This window comes from Chenopodium quinoa, unplaced genomic scaffold, assembly GCF_001683475.1.
Source record: "Chenopodium quinoa cultivar QQ74 unplaced genomic scaffold, ASM168347v1, whole genome shotgun sequence".
In the NCBI taxonomy this organism is placed as follows: Eukaryota; Viridiplantae; Streptophyta; class Magnoliopsida; order Caryophyllales; family Amaranthaceae; genus Chenopodium; species Chenopodium quinoa.
This window is the reverse complement of record NW_018742523.1, coordinates 2,904,362-2,922,152: the sequence shown is the minus strand read 5'-3', so window position 1 is coordinate 2,922,152 and position 17,791 is coordinate 2,904,362. Positions and strand designations below refer to the sequence as shown.

The 17,791-nt window shown below is 35.3% G+C and overlaps 1 protein-coding gene and 1 long non-coding RNA gene across 2 annotated transcripts; both read right to left on the bottom strand.

The window, feature by feature from the left end:
- Positions 1 to 8,601: 8,601 nt before the first annotated feature.
- LOC110719895 lies at positions 8,602 to 10,115 on the bottom strand. Its single transcript, XM_021898873.1, has 2 exons — positions 9,938 to 10,115; positions 8,602 to 9,806 (listed from the first exon to the last, which is right to left on the bottom strand). Exons 1-2 carry the CDS (start codon positions 10,113 to 10,115, stop codon positions 8,602 to 8,604), a joined length of 1,383 nt encoding a protein of 460 aa, XP_021754565.1.
- Positions 10,116 to 12,237: 2,122 nt separating this feature from the next.
- Positions 12,238 to 13,677, bottom strand: LOC110719920. The gene is made up of 2 exons (XR_002511184.1): positions 13,464 to 13,677; positions 12,238 to 12,921 (listed from the first exon to the last, which is right to left on the bottom strand). It is a non-coding gene; the product is annotated as an uncharacterized LOC110719920 (long non-coding RNA).
- Positions 13,678 to 17,791: the final 4,114 nt, after the last annotated feature.

Below are 17,791 nucleotides of genomic sequence, written 5' to 3'. Positions count from 1 at the left end.
ATGAGTACACGAAATGAATGATTTTAAGAGACACGAAAAGAATGATTTTGGGTTTAAAGGCACGAAATGAATGATTTTAGTTTAAAACACTTTAGGTGAGGTTAAAAATGGTCAAGGCTAAAGGAAACTTCACGAGTCTCTTCAACTCTTCATCGAACTCGATAATCAAAGACGTGAAAGGTACTCATCACTGGGTTTTGTTTTTAGGGAGACATAATCAGGTGTCTACAGAAGCCCCCCACTTTGACTAAGTTTGGAGAAATGTAAGTTTTGGAAACAAAAGTCAAAGTAGATCGATAGGGACGGAGAATGATTCAGAATGTTCTGCGATCCTAAATCATTCTTTTTAACATCGGTACCTACAGAAAAGCTTTAACTCTACAAATAAAGGAGTTATGGGGAAGAAACGTGTATCTGGGATTGTCGAGCACACGTCTCAAGGTGTTACCAATTTTGCTGAATCAAAAACCAAATATCAGGGAGCGCTATCAAAGATCACTGTGCTTCGCCATCTTCTCAAATCAAAGTGACAAACTCCAAAATATCAGAGAGTGCCGTCGAATATCGCAGTGCTTCGCCATCTTTAAATCAAAGTGACAACCTCCAAATTATCAGGGAATGCCGTCGAAGATCGCAGTGCTTCGCCATCTTCAAATCAAAGTGACAACCTCCAAATTATCAAGGAGAGTCATCGAAGATCGCAGTGCTTCGCGATCTGCAAATCAAAGTGACAACCTCCAAATTATCAGGAAAATCCGTCGAAGATCATAGTGTTTTGCCATCTTCAAATCAAAGTGATGACCTATAAATTATCAAGGAGAGTCATTGAAGATCGCAGTGTGTCGCCGTCTTCAAATCTTCTTGCCTTCATTCCTGGAAGTGGCATCCTCTCCAGCTTTGAAAAATATGCCGTAAAAACCCCATCTCTCAAAGTCCTGCTGAGCTTCAAATTAATTTCCATAGAAGTCAATGTACTCCACCAATGCTTAGGCGGATTTAACTACTGATTAGGTGTAATGAAATGCGCCAAACTAATGCTTAGGTGTATTGAATATGCTCAACCAATGCTTAGGTGAACATGCTTAGGCGCTCTTAAATGTGATTAGCCAATGCTTAGACGCTTATCAAATGTACTTAGCCAATATTTAGGCGTTCTTAAATATGCTTTGCCAATGCTTAGGCATGCTTAATCGAGCTTTGTCAGTGCTTAGGCGTATTTAATCAATGAGGTGATCGTCATCAGGCCAATCATCAATCAAAATTGTAATCGGGCCGATCACTAATCAAAAGTGTTCACTCTTCTCCAAACAAGGGAGCTTTTGGATGAAATGTTCACTTCTCTCTGAACAAGGGAGCTTTGGAAGGGATTGTCCACGGGTCTCCGAACAAAAGAGCTTGAAAAGAAATGTTCACATGTCTCTGAACAAAAGAGCTTGTAAAGAAATGTTCACACGTCTCTGAACAAAAGAGCTTGAAAGGTAAATGGCGAGAGTGTTTGATTGGCTGCGAACAGAAGCTTCGATGATTTGGTGAGATTGCTCGATTGACTTCGAAATGAATAGGTGTATCCAGTAAAATCAAATATTGCCAATGGACTTTGCTAGTGGTTTTCTTGGGGTTGACCCAAGGTTTGGTGTTATTTGACTCATTTAGTGACTCAATATGTATAGTTGGCCTAAGGTTAACTCAAGGCTTGGTGTAATCGACGCATTTTATGACTCAATGTGTTTAAATCAACTTAATGTGTTTTAACACGTGTGTGCAGACTCAACTCGATGTGATATGACTTGACATGAGTCAATGTGTATGACTCATGTATGTAAACTCAACTCAATGTGGTGATTGTGTTGTGATTGTGCTCGAAAATGCAGAAAAGCAAAAATTTCCGTCATTTTTGTGGAGGGTACCAACTTTCTCCCGTAAAGAAAGACGTGAAATGGAAAGGAGGTAAAGTGTTGGTGAAAAATGAAGTTTTTGAACTTCCTCAAGATGAAAAGAATGAATCAAGCGATGGTGCATGTTGAATGAGCTTAATCAAGTGTAGGAATTAATCGTTGTATCTCATGGTACGAGGATTGTAGCATCCTAGGATATCTCAGTTGATGACTCGATAATGAAAGTACTTGGATAACTTAGGCACCACTACTACATTTTTGACCTATTGCAACCCCCAAATTCGTTGCATTAAGCGTCAAATTCCGTGGCATTAGGCCTGATGCAACGGCCTTTAAGTTTATTTATTTAAAAAAATATTATTCTGCTTAGCTTATTTTTTGGAAGTATATTGTATAGTATTTTTTTTCCCAGGAGTAGATTAATTCAATGTAATGTGGAATTTGTTGGCATTGCAGTAGGTCTAATGCAACGGTATATGACACCTAATACCACAGCAGCTATGATCCGTTGCTTTAAGTCTATACCTGATACCACGGCATAAATTATCCGTGGCAATAGATTACTGACTAATAATTATGATGAAATTGACACCTAATGCAACGGATGAAGCTAAATAATACAATGATATATGGAGTACGTATCTACTACAACGTATTGATCATTTGATTTTAATTTTTATTTATTTTTTTTTAATGGAAAGGTAAAATAATATATGTATAATTAGTCAGTACAAATCTAAATAAACTAACAGAAACAAAATATCATTAAATTTATATATAATAAATATAATGCTAAATACGTACTTTACAAAATATTACTTGCTTGTTTTTGGTATGACACCCTACTAATAATAAATAAAAGTTATATAATTAATTTAATCGTCCAAAATACAAATTGTCAACATATATATAAGCCGGAATTTCCAAATCTTCACAAAGTTGAACTTGAATAAGAGTCGCCAACATATATGCACCATTTGTTAGATGACTAGTCACTATACTTCAGCTCCATTTAGCTCCCCATGCACCTACACGTAAAATAGAATAAAATAATAGAAATATAATAGAACTAAATTATAATTATAATAGATCAAGGCCACAATCAACATGAGAAAAGTTCAAAACGCACGGAGAATCACCCTATGGTTCATATTATCATCCTTCAATGCATGATTCCATCATTCTAGATATAGCGAGTTTGCTCAGCTAATATGCGATTACCAAACACAGATAAAGAGTACATCATTGATTAAACAAAATCCTATCAAATTCAAGAAAAATAAATAAAATAATGCTTTGTTTGAGGCTACAGCAGGCAATAGCAGAATTGCAAACTTTCAATGCAAATTTATCTGCTAATGTTACATGAATACTTCAAACACCCATTTCCCAATATAATTAACACCTAAATAGTAAAGGCCAGCTAACAGTCCTAACACCAACAACGATCACGACTTTTAAATGTAATAACAATTAGTATAAAATTATTCAAGGCCATAATCGGTACTAGCACATACTTCGCAATTACGAGAATCACCCCGTGTTCAATATGCCAATCAATTCAAGGTAAGTTTACTCTATAATCAATGACCTTAATCTTCTATATTGATAGCAAATTACAGCCTAACCCACAAGTAACAAACACATCCCCCTAATATATAAATTCAACTATACAATAAACTTCGACAAAATTAGAGCAAGAAATAAAAACTCACTGAATGAACTATAAAACAATCAAATAAATCTCCAAATAAATTAACTATAATCATAAATTTCAGTAAAATGCAACCAAAATATAGAGATATGGGGATGGAAAAGGGTACTAGCTATAACGAAACGACGATTATACTGCAAGCGCTTGTGAGCGCGACCTCTTGTTAACAAAAAATATAGTAACATCCCTACATCCTCTCTAAAGAAAGATATCACATTCACATTGTCTATATTGCCTTCATAAACTAAATTACTGCAAGATTTAACAAGTAAAACTAATTTTTTTCATATTTTAAACCCAATTAGATGACTTGTCATTTAATCATGACCATCCACAAGCGAGGAGTAAAAGGAAAAAAGACTACTACCCAACTTAGTTTTAGTTGCAAAGGTGTATGCCTTTAACCACTAATTGCATATTTTAGATATTAGCATGTAAAAAAGACTTTATACAGAATTGAAGTCAGGCCCTGAACAAGAAAAGTAAGGTACGAGTAGTAACTAATCAGTGAAGCACAAACTAATTGACATGGCCCATCTAATTCTTATCCAATCCACCCGATTGTGTATCAGCCTAGACACAGCTACACAAGAAGTAAGGAACATATCAATTTTACTATTTCGACAACACACAAATTTGACCAGTAGCAATCTTCTATTCAGAGGTATCTTCCCCTATAGTTTTTCCAAGATAAACTGAATTATGTTTCACCTATACAGCAGTTCCAAGATCTAACTCAAGAATCATGTCCTTATTGATTGATAATTTAGAGATGCAGCAGGCTATAAAAAGCATGAACATCAACAACAACATCATATAACAATAAAAAGCAGCGACAAACAACTAAAGCATCAACCATATACAGAAAAAATAATAAAAATAATAAATAAAAAAAAAAAGCAATAAAGCAACGGTGGGCATCAAAAAAATACATCAACAGCAGCAACATTTCACCAGCAGCTACAGTAAAATCAGGTCAGCAGCATACAACAAAAGCTAGACAGAAGCAATAGGAAATAATTTATGTTACCTAATTAATTGTGGCACCAGATTTAGAAGATTACCCATTTTGGTCAACAAGAAGATGTGGCGCACTAGATGCATACGTTGGAGCCGATGGAATTGCAAAATCAGGAATGACAACATTGATCCGAGGGTCAGCATCCCGAAGTTGAGTCAAAATTGCAGTTGTTAAGCTTGGCGCAAGTTGTTAAACTAATTGAGATTGCATACTTTCTAAAAATTCCGTCGGGAATATGAAATCTGACTTTTTATCTTTTTTCTTCAAATCTAACTTTTTTACACCTTTTCCTTGTAGGCGTACACGGCTTTTGCGCTTAGGATCTGGAATCACTTTGGAGTATGGGTCCTTAGATTTACTACCATCTTCGTGTTGTAAAGACTACAAAGCATCCATTTTAGCCTATTTTAGGAAAATAAAACCACCTACTTATTATTTATCAAAACTAAACAAATATAACATACATCTAAAATGTTAACTCACAATGTTCTCTTCTGTTTTATCATGGTTGGTAAGGTATTTCGTTCCCACCGTTCTCTTTCTTGACTCCTTATAGACCCTTGCTTGAGAAGGTTCATGCTTATCAAGATCCTCTTGTTGCTGTGGAAACATAATACATAAAATTGAAGTGATTACAAATAATTAAAGGACGGGGGTGAAAGCCTCATGTAGTACATGTAATTATTGTAAAATAAAGATTATAAAGATAATAAAATTGCATAGAAATGAGATGAATTATTTACCAACTCATGGCGTAAAATTGCGTAAGAGTTACGACCCATAGTGTGCATATCATCTAACATTAGGCAATTGTCTTTGTTGATCTTACTGATTTCCTATGTGATTACACAATCAAGATTTATAAATTTGAACCACGTAAATAAATCATAAAAACAGTAAACTGAAATAGGCTATTTAGGTCATGAAACTATGTCAGTATTGCACAAAAACATTTCAAAACCATAAACATAATACCTCACCCTCTTTAGAATGCCAATATTGCAAAAGCTCTTTAAATTGAGGTTCTGAAATTGTGTCTAGCTTATGAAACCATCTTAAAGCATTAGTGGGATATGCATAGAAGTAGTTCTTCTTAGTGAAGCATTTATGAGCTTTCCAGCTTCCATTGATAGCCTGTATCACCCATTCTCTTCCAGCTTCAGGAACCATATATTTTTCCTATACAATTCATGAAAATAAAACATTAGTATGTAACATGTAGCATATGGAGGTCCAAGTATTAACGAGGAATTAATTATGGTCTAGTAATAAAATATGAAGCATTTTTCAAAAATGAAATCCAACATACTGAAGCTAAAGAATTATATTACTACATACTTGGACATACTCCCACATTTTGTCAAGTGTGGGTAGACATGGAAAGTTAATATAATTTAGTGGTGCAAGTTCAAAATCCCTTGCCACAATACCCAAGAATTGCTTGAACTCATGAACAATTTCCCGTGTAGGTCCAACTGGTTAGCCTAATGAGTTTAAAACAATAACTTCACGCTTGTCTTGTTCGTGCATGAACCTTGGGTAGCATTATTGGACCTCGATGCCTTTTTCTTTTAGGAGCTTTTTTAGGTTCTGTTTCTATGTATACATCTGTAAGAAACATGTTACAAGATAGAAGTTGCAAATACATCAACTAAATACTATAATAACGAGAATGCAAACTGAATCAAGAGGTTCTTGGAAATTTTTCTGATTAATGCAACCACCAACTTTTCCCATACAGACATGGGAAGAGAATTTTCAAGTATAACTCATGATATGGCAAGTTAATCAGTTCTTCAAGCCTAGGGCAGCTATCGGCAAAATCCAACTCGCAATGTACTCCAACATTTCATAATTTTCACATCTCGATAATTTCTTCTAATCAATAATATTGCTCAAACTCTAACTAAAGTAATGAAGCAATAAGCTGCAACTGAATCAATTTGCCTCAGAAATCTTAAAATAAATTTCAGCCCATGTAGTAAAGAAATCCAAATATAATAAGAGAAAAACAATTTACTAGACTTTGACATGTTAACAAAAGCTGAAATAAATAATACTACGTAAAATGATTGCAAATACATTGCATTTCTTCCCTTCCATACTGAGATAGAACTTCATCTTCTAATTCTTGATCACCCTCATATATATTCATTACCAACATCATCATCATTTAGTGCATCCACTTCATCATTCTCACTTAGTGCATACACATCATCATTGTCATTCTCATTAAATGCAGCGCCATTATTTCTTACTTTTCTTGTAAGAGAATTATTCAAAGACTGATTACTTGCTACAAACGCTTCATTATTTTCTTTTTACTTTTTCTGGAACTCGAGGTACGCTGACATGGAACCAGGAGAACATAACGCTCATTTTGATCCCTTCTTTTCTAAGATAACTTGCTGCTTCTTTTGGATGCACTAATCTTGAACTCTAGCAACCTTAATTGAGTGAATGTTCTGAACTACATCAACTGCATGCTTCTTATGGCTATTCACTTCCACAACATCAGCCATAGTTTTGGGGCAAAGTGATGATTTATTTACTTGCTTTGAAACCTATAAAACAAAGGCAATTAAAGCATTACTAATTACATGTAAACCGTGAAAAAGAATAAAAAAAAAAAGTCTGTATAAATGACAAAATAGAAGTGAACACCTGTTTACTAGCTTTTCTTTTTCCAGAAATGAGATTGTTAGCTTCCATAATGTTACCATTTTCAACCTCATTTTCACCATCATATTCTGACGTAGAGTCATCATTTTCATTTTCTAGTATACTATTCTGCCTTACACTTGGACAAATTAAGACTTTTGTTTTTTCTTCAAATATTTTATTAGCTACAGATGCCGATCCTAGGGCTTCCATTCTTTCTGCATTGAATTTTAGTTTTTGAAGCCGTTGCAGCTCATATTCTGTAAGCTGACTTTGGGAAGCAGAAACTTTGGGTCTATTTCGTTTCATTTGGAAAAAAAATGGAAGTATGTTAATGTAAATATAATAAACTGAAATAAATTGCAATGTAAAATAAGCTCATTTATAACATTTAGTGAAGTATTAAAATAATGTGTGTCAATACCATCTGAAAACTCTCTAGAAGGGATTTGAATAGCATGATGCCAACCTTCTCTATTCAAATCTTCTACATAAAACACTTGATGTGCTTGAGTTGCTAAGATAAAAGGTTCTTCTTTAGAAACGGCCTTATTCATATTAACCGTAAAAAGCTCATCATCATCCTTTTTTGAGTGAAACCATTGACATCTAAATAAGACAACACTGAAATGACCATGGTAGGATATCTCAATGATTTCAATTATTGAACCATAATAATTAACATTTCCCATAACAAGATTTTAATCTTTGAAGCTTGCAAAGCTATGTGTAATGGCTGTTAGAGTGATGCCACTGTTTTGAGTTACGCAGTTTGCCTCTCGCTTCATGGAATGAAACCTATAGCCGTTAACTGAGTACCTTGTGTACTTTTTGGCAACGTGAGAGGGACCTTTTGATAACCACAAAACATGGTCCGGGATATAATCATTGCCTTCTTTAAGAATCAAATCAACTTTCTCCCTAAACCAATATAATCCATGAAATCCTTGCTACGGTCTTGAGCACTATTCCATTTTCTTTTCCTTTTAGCACTTACACAAATCTTGTGCTCACTGTAAAAATCAAATATTTATCTTACTAACACGCCATAGTTAGAATAAAGAAATTTTTAAAAAAAAATAATAAACCTACATTATGGTTACAAATCTTACCTTATATATTTCTCAACTTCCTCACTATCACAATTGAACAAGACATAACAATGCGCTTATGCCCATGTAATGCGATCAATTATGTGTCCACAATTTTTTTTTCTTTGAGGTCCTTCCTTTTCCTTTGATAGGACGTCCTACCTTAGGGAAAAATGATTTTGAGGTACCACACTTATTAACTTCATGTGTGGCTTTGCTTTATCGTTTCAAAAATCTAGCTATGAAAGCAACACATGTTTTAGCTTGGTATCCTTTTGCCATTAAGCCTTCTGGGCGAGCCTTGTTTCGAACATCTTGTTTCATTTCATGAAGATTCCTCTCAATTCCATACATACACCTTGAACTCACAGGTCCACCCAACTTAATTTGGTCTACCAAGTGTATGGGTAAATGTTCCATTATATAAAAAAAAAAAGCAGGTGGAGAAGTCCTCTCAAGTAGGCATAGAGTTTCAACTACATCATATTGCAATTTTCCAAGATCTCGAGGATCAATAGTTTTACTCCATATACCTTTGAAAAAAGCACAAAGTCTTATCAAAGGACTAGCAACATCTTGGGGTAATGTTGTCTTCACAGTAATTGGAAGAAGATAATTCATTATAAAATGAGCATCATGGCTTTTGTGGCCTGCTATTTTCCTTTCTCCAACTTGCACACAACGACTAAGGTTGGAAGCATAACCTTGAGGAAGCTTAGCATTTTTTATAACCTGCCAGAACTTACGCTTTTGCTCCAATGACATCCAAAAGCGAGATCTTTGAAATTCTTCACTACCATCTTCCAATTCTATTGGTTGAAGCTCTAGCATCAAATTAAGTTCTACCAAATCTCGACGACCACTCAAATTATCCTTAGTCTTCCAAGAAATGTCTAATAATGTCGCAAAGACATTTTTCTCAATATGCATTACATCAAGATTATGGATATTAGAGCAATGCTTCCAATATGGCAACTCATCAAAAAATATGGGTATCTTTCTCCACGGATTCGGATCATCCACATCACGCCTTGGTTTCTTTTGCTTCTTTCCAAATGCATTTGAAAAATCACTCAACATATTCTCAATATAAATTCCATTCAATGGAATAGGTTGACTTCTTTCCTTAAGTTTTCCGTCAAAATTCCTCTTATCATGACGCCAAGGGTGAGATGGATCCAAAAATTTACGATTTTCCCTATACACATTCTTACCACTACAAGGTAACCACTCAGAATCTGTTTCATAATGACATTCAGGGCATGCCAAGTATCCTTTTGTGCTCCACCCAGATAACATTACATAACCCGGAAAATCACTCATGGTAGTCATGAATGATACATGCATATCAAACCTTTGATTAGTTGAAGCATCATAAGTTTCCAACCTAAACTCCCACAAATCCTTCAAGTCCTTGATAATGGCTGCAAATATATGTCAATGTCATTGCTAAGGGAAGACGGACCAGGAATTAGTAAGGCTAGCATCAAATGCTCGAGCTTCATAATCATCCAAGGAGGCAAGTTATAATTAATCAACATAACGGGCCATGTACTATGGACAATGCTCATTGAGTTGAACAGGCTAAATCCATCTGTGGCTAACCCAAGCCTCGCATTGCGGGGGTCATCAGCAAACTTTGGATATAAAGAATCAAATTCCTTCCAAGCTTGACCATCAACTGGATGATGTAAAAGATGATCATTTTCACGCCATTTAGAATGCCAAGTCATGTATCTCGCCGTCTCTTGACGCATAAATAGCCATTGAAGCCTTTTCTTTATTGGAAAGTACCTAAGAATCTTTTGAGGAATCCTATAGGTCTTCCCATTTTAATTTTGTATGTCATTCTCTTTGTCATTTGATTTCCATCTCGGCGTCTCACAAACATGGCGGCTTGTTGCGTTTTCATGCTCTTCCCAATATATCATGCAATCATTTGGGCATGCATCTATCTTAGTGTAATCCAACCCCAGCACTTTCAAAACACTTTTTGCTTTATTAAAAGAAGTTGGCAGTTTTGCATCAGGTAACACCTCCCTTATAAGCTCCAATATATCTCCAAAAGCAACATTAGTTAGCTTATGATCACACTTCAAAATCAAAAGTTGGATCGTGAAGGAAAGTTTTGAATGATTTTTACAACCAAGATACAATTCTTCCTGGCCCTCTTCAACTAACTTAATAAACTTTTTTGCCTCGTCATTTGGCCCCTTTCTAAAAGCATCACGTGCATCATGCGACAACCCTACTATGTCATCATTAAAATCATTTGGGTTTGACCCTTCATCATTATTCAAAATAATTTGTTCCCTTTCAATGCTCATCCCTAACTCTGATAACTTATCCGTTCGAGGAACAAAACCATTACAAATAAGGTGATCTCTCACAACACCTTCATGACGCCAAAAACGATAATGACAACTTTCACAAGGACAGCAAATTTGATTTCCTTGAGACTTAGAAGCAAAAGCCTTTTGTACATATTCATCTACTCCCCGCTCATATTCATCACTCCATTTGGCAAACATCCACCACTCTTTAGTTCCACTATCCATACTTTAGGGTAAGAATTAAAAGGTTTACTTTACTTAATTTTTACAGTAAAAACATTTAATCAATTCACTAAGAATTAAGAGAGTTACTTTAATCAATTACAAAGAACTGACAATAAAATCTGCTTTACAACCAACAGGAAGAAAGAGAACTAGTCTAAAAATCAACTTGTGCTCCACAATTTAAATTATAGTCATGACTCATGAGTTGTGATACATAAGAGCATTTCAGACATACATTTTTATGAGAAATATATATTTTATTTGAAAATAAAAATATATCATAAATCGTCAACAAATTACCAATATACTCCAACGAACAAAGCTGCCAGAACCAGCAACTGGCAGAAACCAAAACAAACACACCATATCTATACATCATCTTCCTAAACCACTCTTGATTTTTCCTAGTTTTTACATGCTAAATAATCATACATTAGGTCCTAGATAGCCATTTATGGTCTTCTAAAAAATATATTATAGTAGCAATTAAGTATTAAGTCGTTTATAGCTTGATGATATGATCAAAATACTTAAAACTAGTGTATTTCTATTGCCAAGGACAACTTTATCAAGTGTAATAAGCAAGGAGTATCAAAGTTGTATTCATACAAATTTATGACCCACTTTACATTAATCTAGTAACAATGAAAAAGAAACGAGATATTAAAAAGAGGCAAGTGTAATTAGCAAGGAAAGTTAAAAAGCCTTAAACTAATAATATTAGGGGAGAACCCATATCAGAGTATAATCATTCTTCTAGTATTTTAAGAGCCACCATCAAATAAACAATACAAATCAAGATAAACAAATGGACTAAAACATGACAAACAATTTGATGGTGCTGAGCTTCATTGCCTCAACTGCATTTTTAATTAATAATAGTGATCATCCAGGTATGCAGATTTTGAATATTCTTAGTTCTTACTGCTACTTCGAACTTCTTGAATTAGAGTAGAGTTGTTAAAATGGCATTGATTGCTTGAAATACGATTGGCTTCGTTATTGAAGCTTTAGCTATGCCTAATCCTGATTCAGCTTATTATTTACTCCATCAAAAATGGATAAGGAACGATTATATAATCATGTCTTGAAATTTGAATTAGATTGATAAGTCTTTGTATGGCAGCTTAGTCAGTTTAACAAGTGGCCTAGTGGGTATAACTGCGATTGTATGTAAATACGAGTGTACACAAACACGAGAATAACACTTCATTATAGAGCACATTCTCCTAAACAGAGTTCCCCTTACAGAAAGCAGCTCCCATTGTTCTCAATGCATTAAAAATCGATCTCTAAATAGCAAAAAATACAATTATACAGATGTTGCTCAACAAAATTTACAATTAGCAAAAAAAAAAAAAAAAAAAAAAAAAAAAAAAAAAAAAAAATCGATCTCTAAATAGCAAAAAATACAATTATACAGATGTTGCTCAACAAAATTTACAATTAGCAAACAAAAACAAAAACGAAAAAAAAAAAAAAAAACCGTGGCACACTACAAATTACAGCTTAAGATGCTTTAACTCTGTATACTAGACTGTATATCAGAAACAAGAATGCTGTGAGTGTGAAATGTGAATGCAATGAAACATTTAGTTAAAAAAAGTATATGCTCTACTTTTTCAAGGGGTCAGTCACCTTAATTAAGATCCAGTCTAATCCACTATACCGTTACTAAAGAGCTTGAATTGTTTGGCATCGAGAATCCACTTCCTGAACGAAGAGAAGGACCCGAAAAGTCCAGCACCAGTAAAGATGATGATGATGGCAATGTTAACCAGATAAACAGTTGATGACAAACAACTTCCTTTGTCTGATCAAACACTGGATCAAATTAACAGTATTCACTAACACACTACTAGGAACAATATTCCGAATTTGATACACCATATTTGTAGAAACTGCTTGCCTGAAACCCTTCTCATGTGATTTACGTATTCAGACCCAGTCTTCTAAGCCTCTTTTAAAGCCCTCAGTGCAGCTATTATTCACACACAAACAATGATACACATCTCAAAGAGTGAATAACAGTAATTTTCAATAATTTCTATTAAATCTAAAGGCTTTGGATGACTTCTTTAACTAAATAGTAAATAGGAGGGCACATTGGAGTAAAAATTCCTAACCCATCAATGTCTAAAGTTACTTGTCTCTTTGTAAAATCACAACAGAACTCAAAAAACAAGATTCAGAAAAATAATTCGCAAATACAAAGAACTAAGTAAAATCAATATATCTTCTTATCCATTTATATGAAATTCCCCCAAAAAAACCCCATTAGACTACTCAAATACAATATTCAGTACTGCTAGGTTTCAAAAATAAAAAAAAATAAAAAAATCAATATTGCTAAAAGAAACCCATTAGCCGTTTCCAAGAGTTATGAGAGCAGAAACTTCATCTTCCATGGCATCAAATACAAATTCCCAAACACAAAAGCAAAAACTTCAAATTTAATCACCATTAAAATGCAACAACAAAATTTCAATTAAGCAATCTCAAAAACGAAAATTCGTTGTATACCTTGAATAGAAATTCGAGCAATCAGCTCAAGGAAGGGACATGCAAGATGAAAATGAGATCAGCCACCACCGCTATCAGCCACCACCGCCTAAGTGCCGCCTTCGTCTAATTAGAATTTTTGAGTAACCTTTTTTCGTAATTTTCCCCTCAGAATTTGAAAGTAATTATGGCCTCAAAAATGGAGAATTGGGTAAAATGTGAGAATGTGAGAAAATGGGTACTCAGAAATATGAGAAAATGGTAGTATAGAAAATGGTAGTACATAGTTCTTTTACTTTTCCATTTTTCTTTTCACTTTTCTTTATTGTAGGCCTTAGGATAGTAACACGTGTAAGGATTCAAAATATTTGGGCAAAAAAATAGAGGGAAGTCCTAATTTTCCGCGTGCTTCTAAATTTTTCATTATACAATAACCACATATCGTTGCATCATCTCCCTTTTTTGTTAAAATAGCTAGGCTAATGCAACGGTTTTTTAGAGCCGTGGCATTAGCTCTACGTCTAAGAAAATTAGTGTTAAATACGTGGCATTAGCCTACTCTATTGCAACGGCAATTAAAATACCGTTGTATTAGCCTTTATTAGGCCATTGCATTTGGTCAAAAATGTAGTAGTGCACGGAGGCTAAGTATTTCATACTTTGTAATGCGATGATGATTGTGATAATGAGTGATTCTAAGATGACAAGACATGCTTCAAGGTTGTATCAAGATTTCATGACAAAGGGTTCCTAAGGGAAGGATTATTTGGCTATGTATTTGTGATGTGTGTGAAAGTGACACTAAGGTTAAGCTACAAACGCTAAGGGTGTGGAAAAATATTTTGAGAAGAGTCAAATAATGGCGACTCTTAGGCTGGGTAGGCTAATGAAAGAGGGATGAAGCCCCCAAGTCTAGCTCTAAATGGATAAGGAGGAGCATTGGAGATCCTTTGATATGATCATGCATGAATATGAATATGAATGTGATGAAATTTTATTATGGCCGCACCCTAATGTGAGGTTGCCTACATATCCGTTAGGAATCAGGCCGAACAAAGTTGTAGCCGAACCTCGCACAAGTGTATGTATACCTCAATGAGGTCTTTCAATGGTTGTAACGGGGTTAGGCTAAATGTTGAAGAAGGAAGGATAAAGGCTCAAGACCCAAAATAAGCCCCTCAAGGTGTGCAACCTTGCATTTGAATCTTGGTATTTGTATGCTTGAGGTTTTCTCACTTTTGAACTCTTTTTCTGTTTTTGCATTTAAGATTTGTTTTTGAATCTTTTTAGATAAATGTGGGCAATCCTATTCATGTGTTCTATCATTCACTTAGCATTCATGTTTCTTAGGCACGGTGCCGAGCACTCGATAAGAGACGCAATCTGAGACGTGTTCATATCAAAGACATTGGAACACTTGCCCTTTTGCACACTTTTGTTGCTTTTTGAAATTTTGGTAAAAATTACTTAAGATTTTTCTTTGAAAATTGCATAAGTCGCACACCAACCCATCCCAAGGTTATGTATATGAAGGTTGAAAACAGAAAGGTCAATCTTTATGCGAGCTCAAAGCGGTTTATCAAGAGAGGTTGTATATTCAAAATGGGGTAAAGGTAATATGATGTGGCTACAAGGGGTGCCTCAAATCATTTTTATACCTTGTTCTTAGCTCAACATGGTTTTTTTTTTTCTTTTTTTAAATGCAATGCAATGCTCATATGCAAGGAAATAAAATGCTCATTTTATTGAAATGGAAAGGGTGAAAAAACTAACTCTAAGAAATAAATATAAGAAATGATGAAGGGCGCCTATGCTAGACTTATTGAGGGAAAAGGGAAATCAAAAATAAGAAAGAAAAATCATGAAAATCCTAAAGATGTAGCACCTTGTGCCTTGTCACATTATCACTCGGTCTTCTTGCCGGCAAGAGGAACGGAAAGCTTGTTATTACCGATAAAATATTGGATGGCCTCTTTTACCTTCCAACAACTCTCGGTAGTATGACCCCTACCTTGATGGTACTTGCAGTGTGCATCTGGGTTCCACTTGGATGTTCTCCTTTCAGGTGGAGGATCCTGCATAGGTCCAATGGGAGTGATGAGTCCCTTGGCATGGAGTCGATCATAGGCGGTATCATAGCTCATCCCAATAGGGGTAAACTCCTTACTTAGTTGCCTTCTCGACCCTTGATTATTCATGACTAAGACATCATTAAGGTTAAAGGTACTAACATTGTTACTAGAGTGGGTGTTTTCGGAAGAAGAAGGATTGTCGTTCTTCTTCCCTTTCCAGCCACTATTGTTACTATTGTTACCAGCTTTCTGTTTTGCATGGTTATCTTCAATTTCAATGCCTATGTTTGACGAGTGGAATTTATTCCACTATTTCACCCCTTTTCACTGATGATTCTCCCTCATTTGTCACTTATTTGCGCCTTCTCTAGCTGTTTTTACCTTTGTTTTGGTTACTTTTGTTCTTTCTCGCGGTTTTCCTCTTCTTTTATCTTTTTTTTTGTTTTATATCTTTTCTTTGTTGATTTTGAAGGTTTTTAGCAATTTAGGATGAATTTAAAGGAGCTAATGAGGCTAATGAAGAGGTGGAGATGCTCAAGAGAGAGGGCGCGCAGCTCTGCAAGGAGCCGCGGGCGCGGATGTCCAGGCCCTGGGCATGGACAAGATGAATTTGAGCTCATCTTTTGAACCTGTAAAAGGCTGGTCGCGCCCTTGCAGAGGGCTCTCCCCAGTCACGGCACATAAAAGGCCGCGGGCACATTTATTCGTGGCGTTGTTTCCCCTGTTTCTCAGCCACGGCCTCTCCCCAACTAGGGGAGGGCTCTCCATCAATAACTCGCGGGTGCGGCATAGAAGGCCGTGGGCATGGCATAGAAGGCTGCGGGCGCAGCTTCGTGGGTTTTGCATCTCCGTACCACGCTTGGAGAGGGCGCGGCATTATTTGAGAGGGCTCTCCTTAGTTCGTTATTTCTGGTTTCTTTAGGCACTATAAATAGACTTTTTCTTGACTTTTATTATCATGCTATTTTCCAATTATAAATAGAAATTTTTAGTGAGAGAAACTCTAGTATTTTAGAGACAAAACGTTGCTTAATCTTCAAGGTTCATCATTGTAATCAAGATTTCTTCAAGTTTTCGTCAATTCACTGCAAGTATTTCATGTTTTCTTCATCAATCAAGTTTCATAGTAGTAATCTCTTTACTCTTACCTTTTGTTTGATTTAATTGCTTTTGATAGTGTTGATTTCCATCTATTTCTTTGATTTTACTAGTTTGATTGCTTTTTTCTTTAAATTTGAATCATGTTTAGCTTTGTTAAGATTGAATCCATGCTTAGTGTGGTTGTGATGGCTATTTTCTCTTCTCTAGCTTAGATTTCTAGCTAAGGAAGGGGGTGAAGATCATGAATGATTGGGATTATATTGATGATTGATTGGATTTAGCCTTGAGTTGATGATTCTGTGCTTAAATTGCTTGGAGTTATTGATGTGCACCTTTAATTCCAATATTTGAGTTCTAAATTAGATGCATGGGAATGATCTAGTTTAGTTTTGATCTATTAAATCAATTTGCTTGAGTAATTGCCTGGGAATGAATTATTTGAGTAGAATTTGTATTCCTTGGCATGAATCCATGTTGATTATCATTGTTGTCTTAGTTGATCATGATTGGAACCCCCTCTCCCTAGTGTTTTGATCATATTTCTCTCAAATCAAGTTTTCCATCCTTATTTTGGTGTTTCTAGTTTGAACTTTCTTGATTTGCTTGTTTTAATCTTTCTAGTAGTTAATTTGATCATAGAAATTCACAAAAACAATCAAAATACCCCTTGTTACTTGCAATAGATTCTTTAATTCCACTTTGATTGTGCAATGCCCCATTTCCTTGTGGTTCAACCCTAGCTTGCCACTATCTAGTGTGAACTTGATAGAGTTAGGTTAGTAATATAAACTGTTGATTTGATTAAGGATAGTAGACACGACCTATTATCCGACGACCAAATTTTTGGCGTCGTTGCTGGGGAAACGACTAGTTTTGCACTCTTATTGTGTTGTTATTGGATTTGGTTCTTTTCGTTTTTGTTCATTTACTCTCTTGCTAGTCATTGCTAATTGTTTGCTTAGCTTTGGTGGATGCTCAGGAGGTCTCAAGGACCACCCACACATTACATTGACCACAAGATCGACAGCACTTTGAGACAAGTTTGTAGGCTTTATCAAGAAGAGGCGCAAGGTCTTGGTGTTATTGTTGAGAGTGAGAATGATTCTTGGTCTTCAAATTCTCAAAGTGAGGCAATGGCGGGACAAGAAGATGATCTTATGTTTCGTGAGTTTTGAA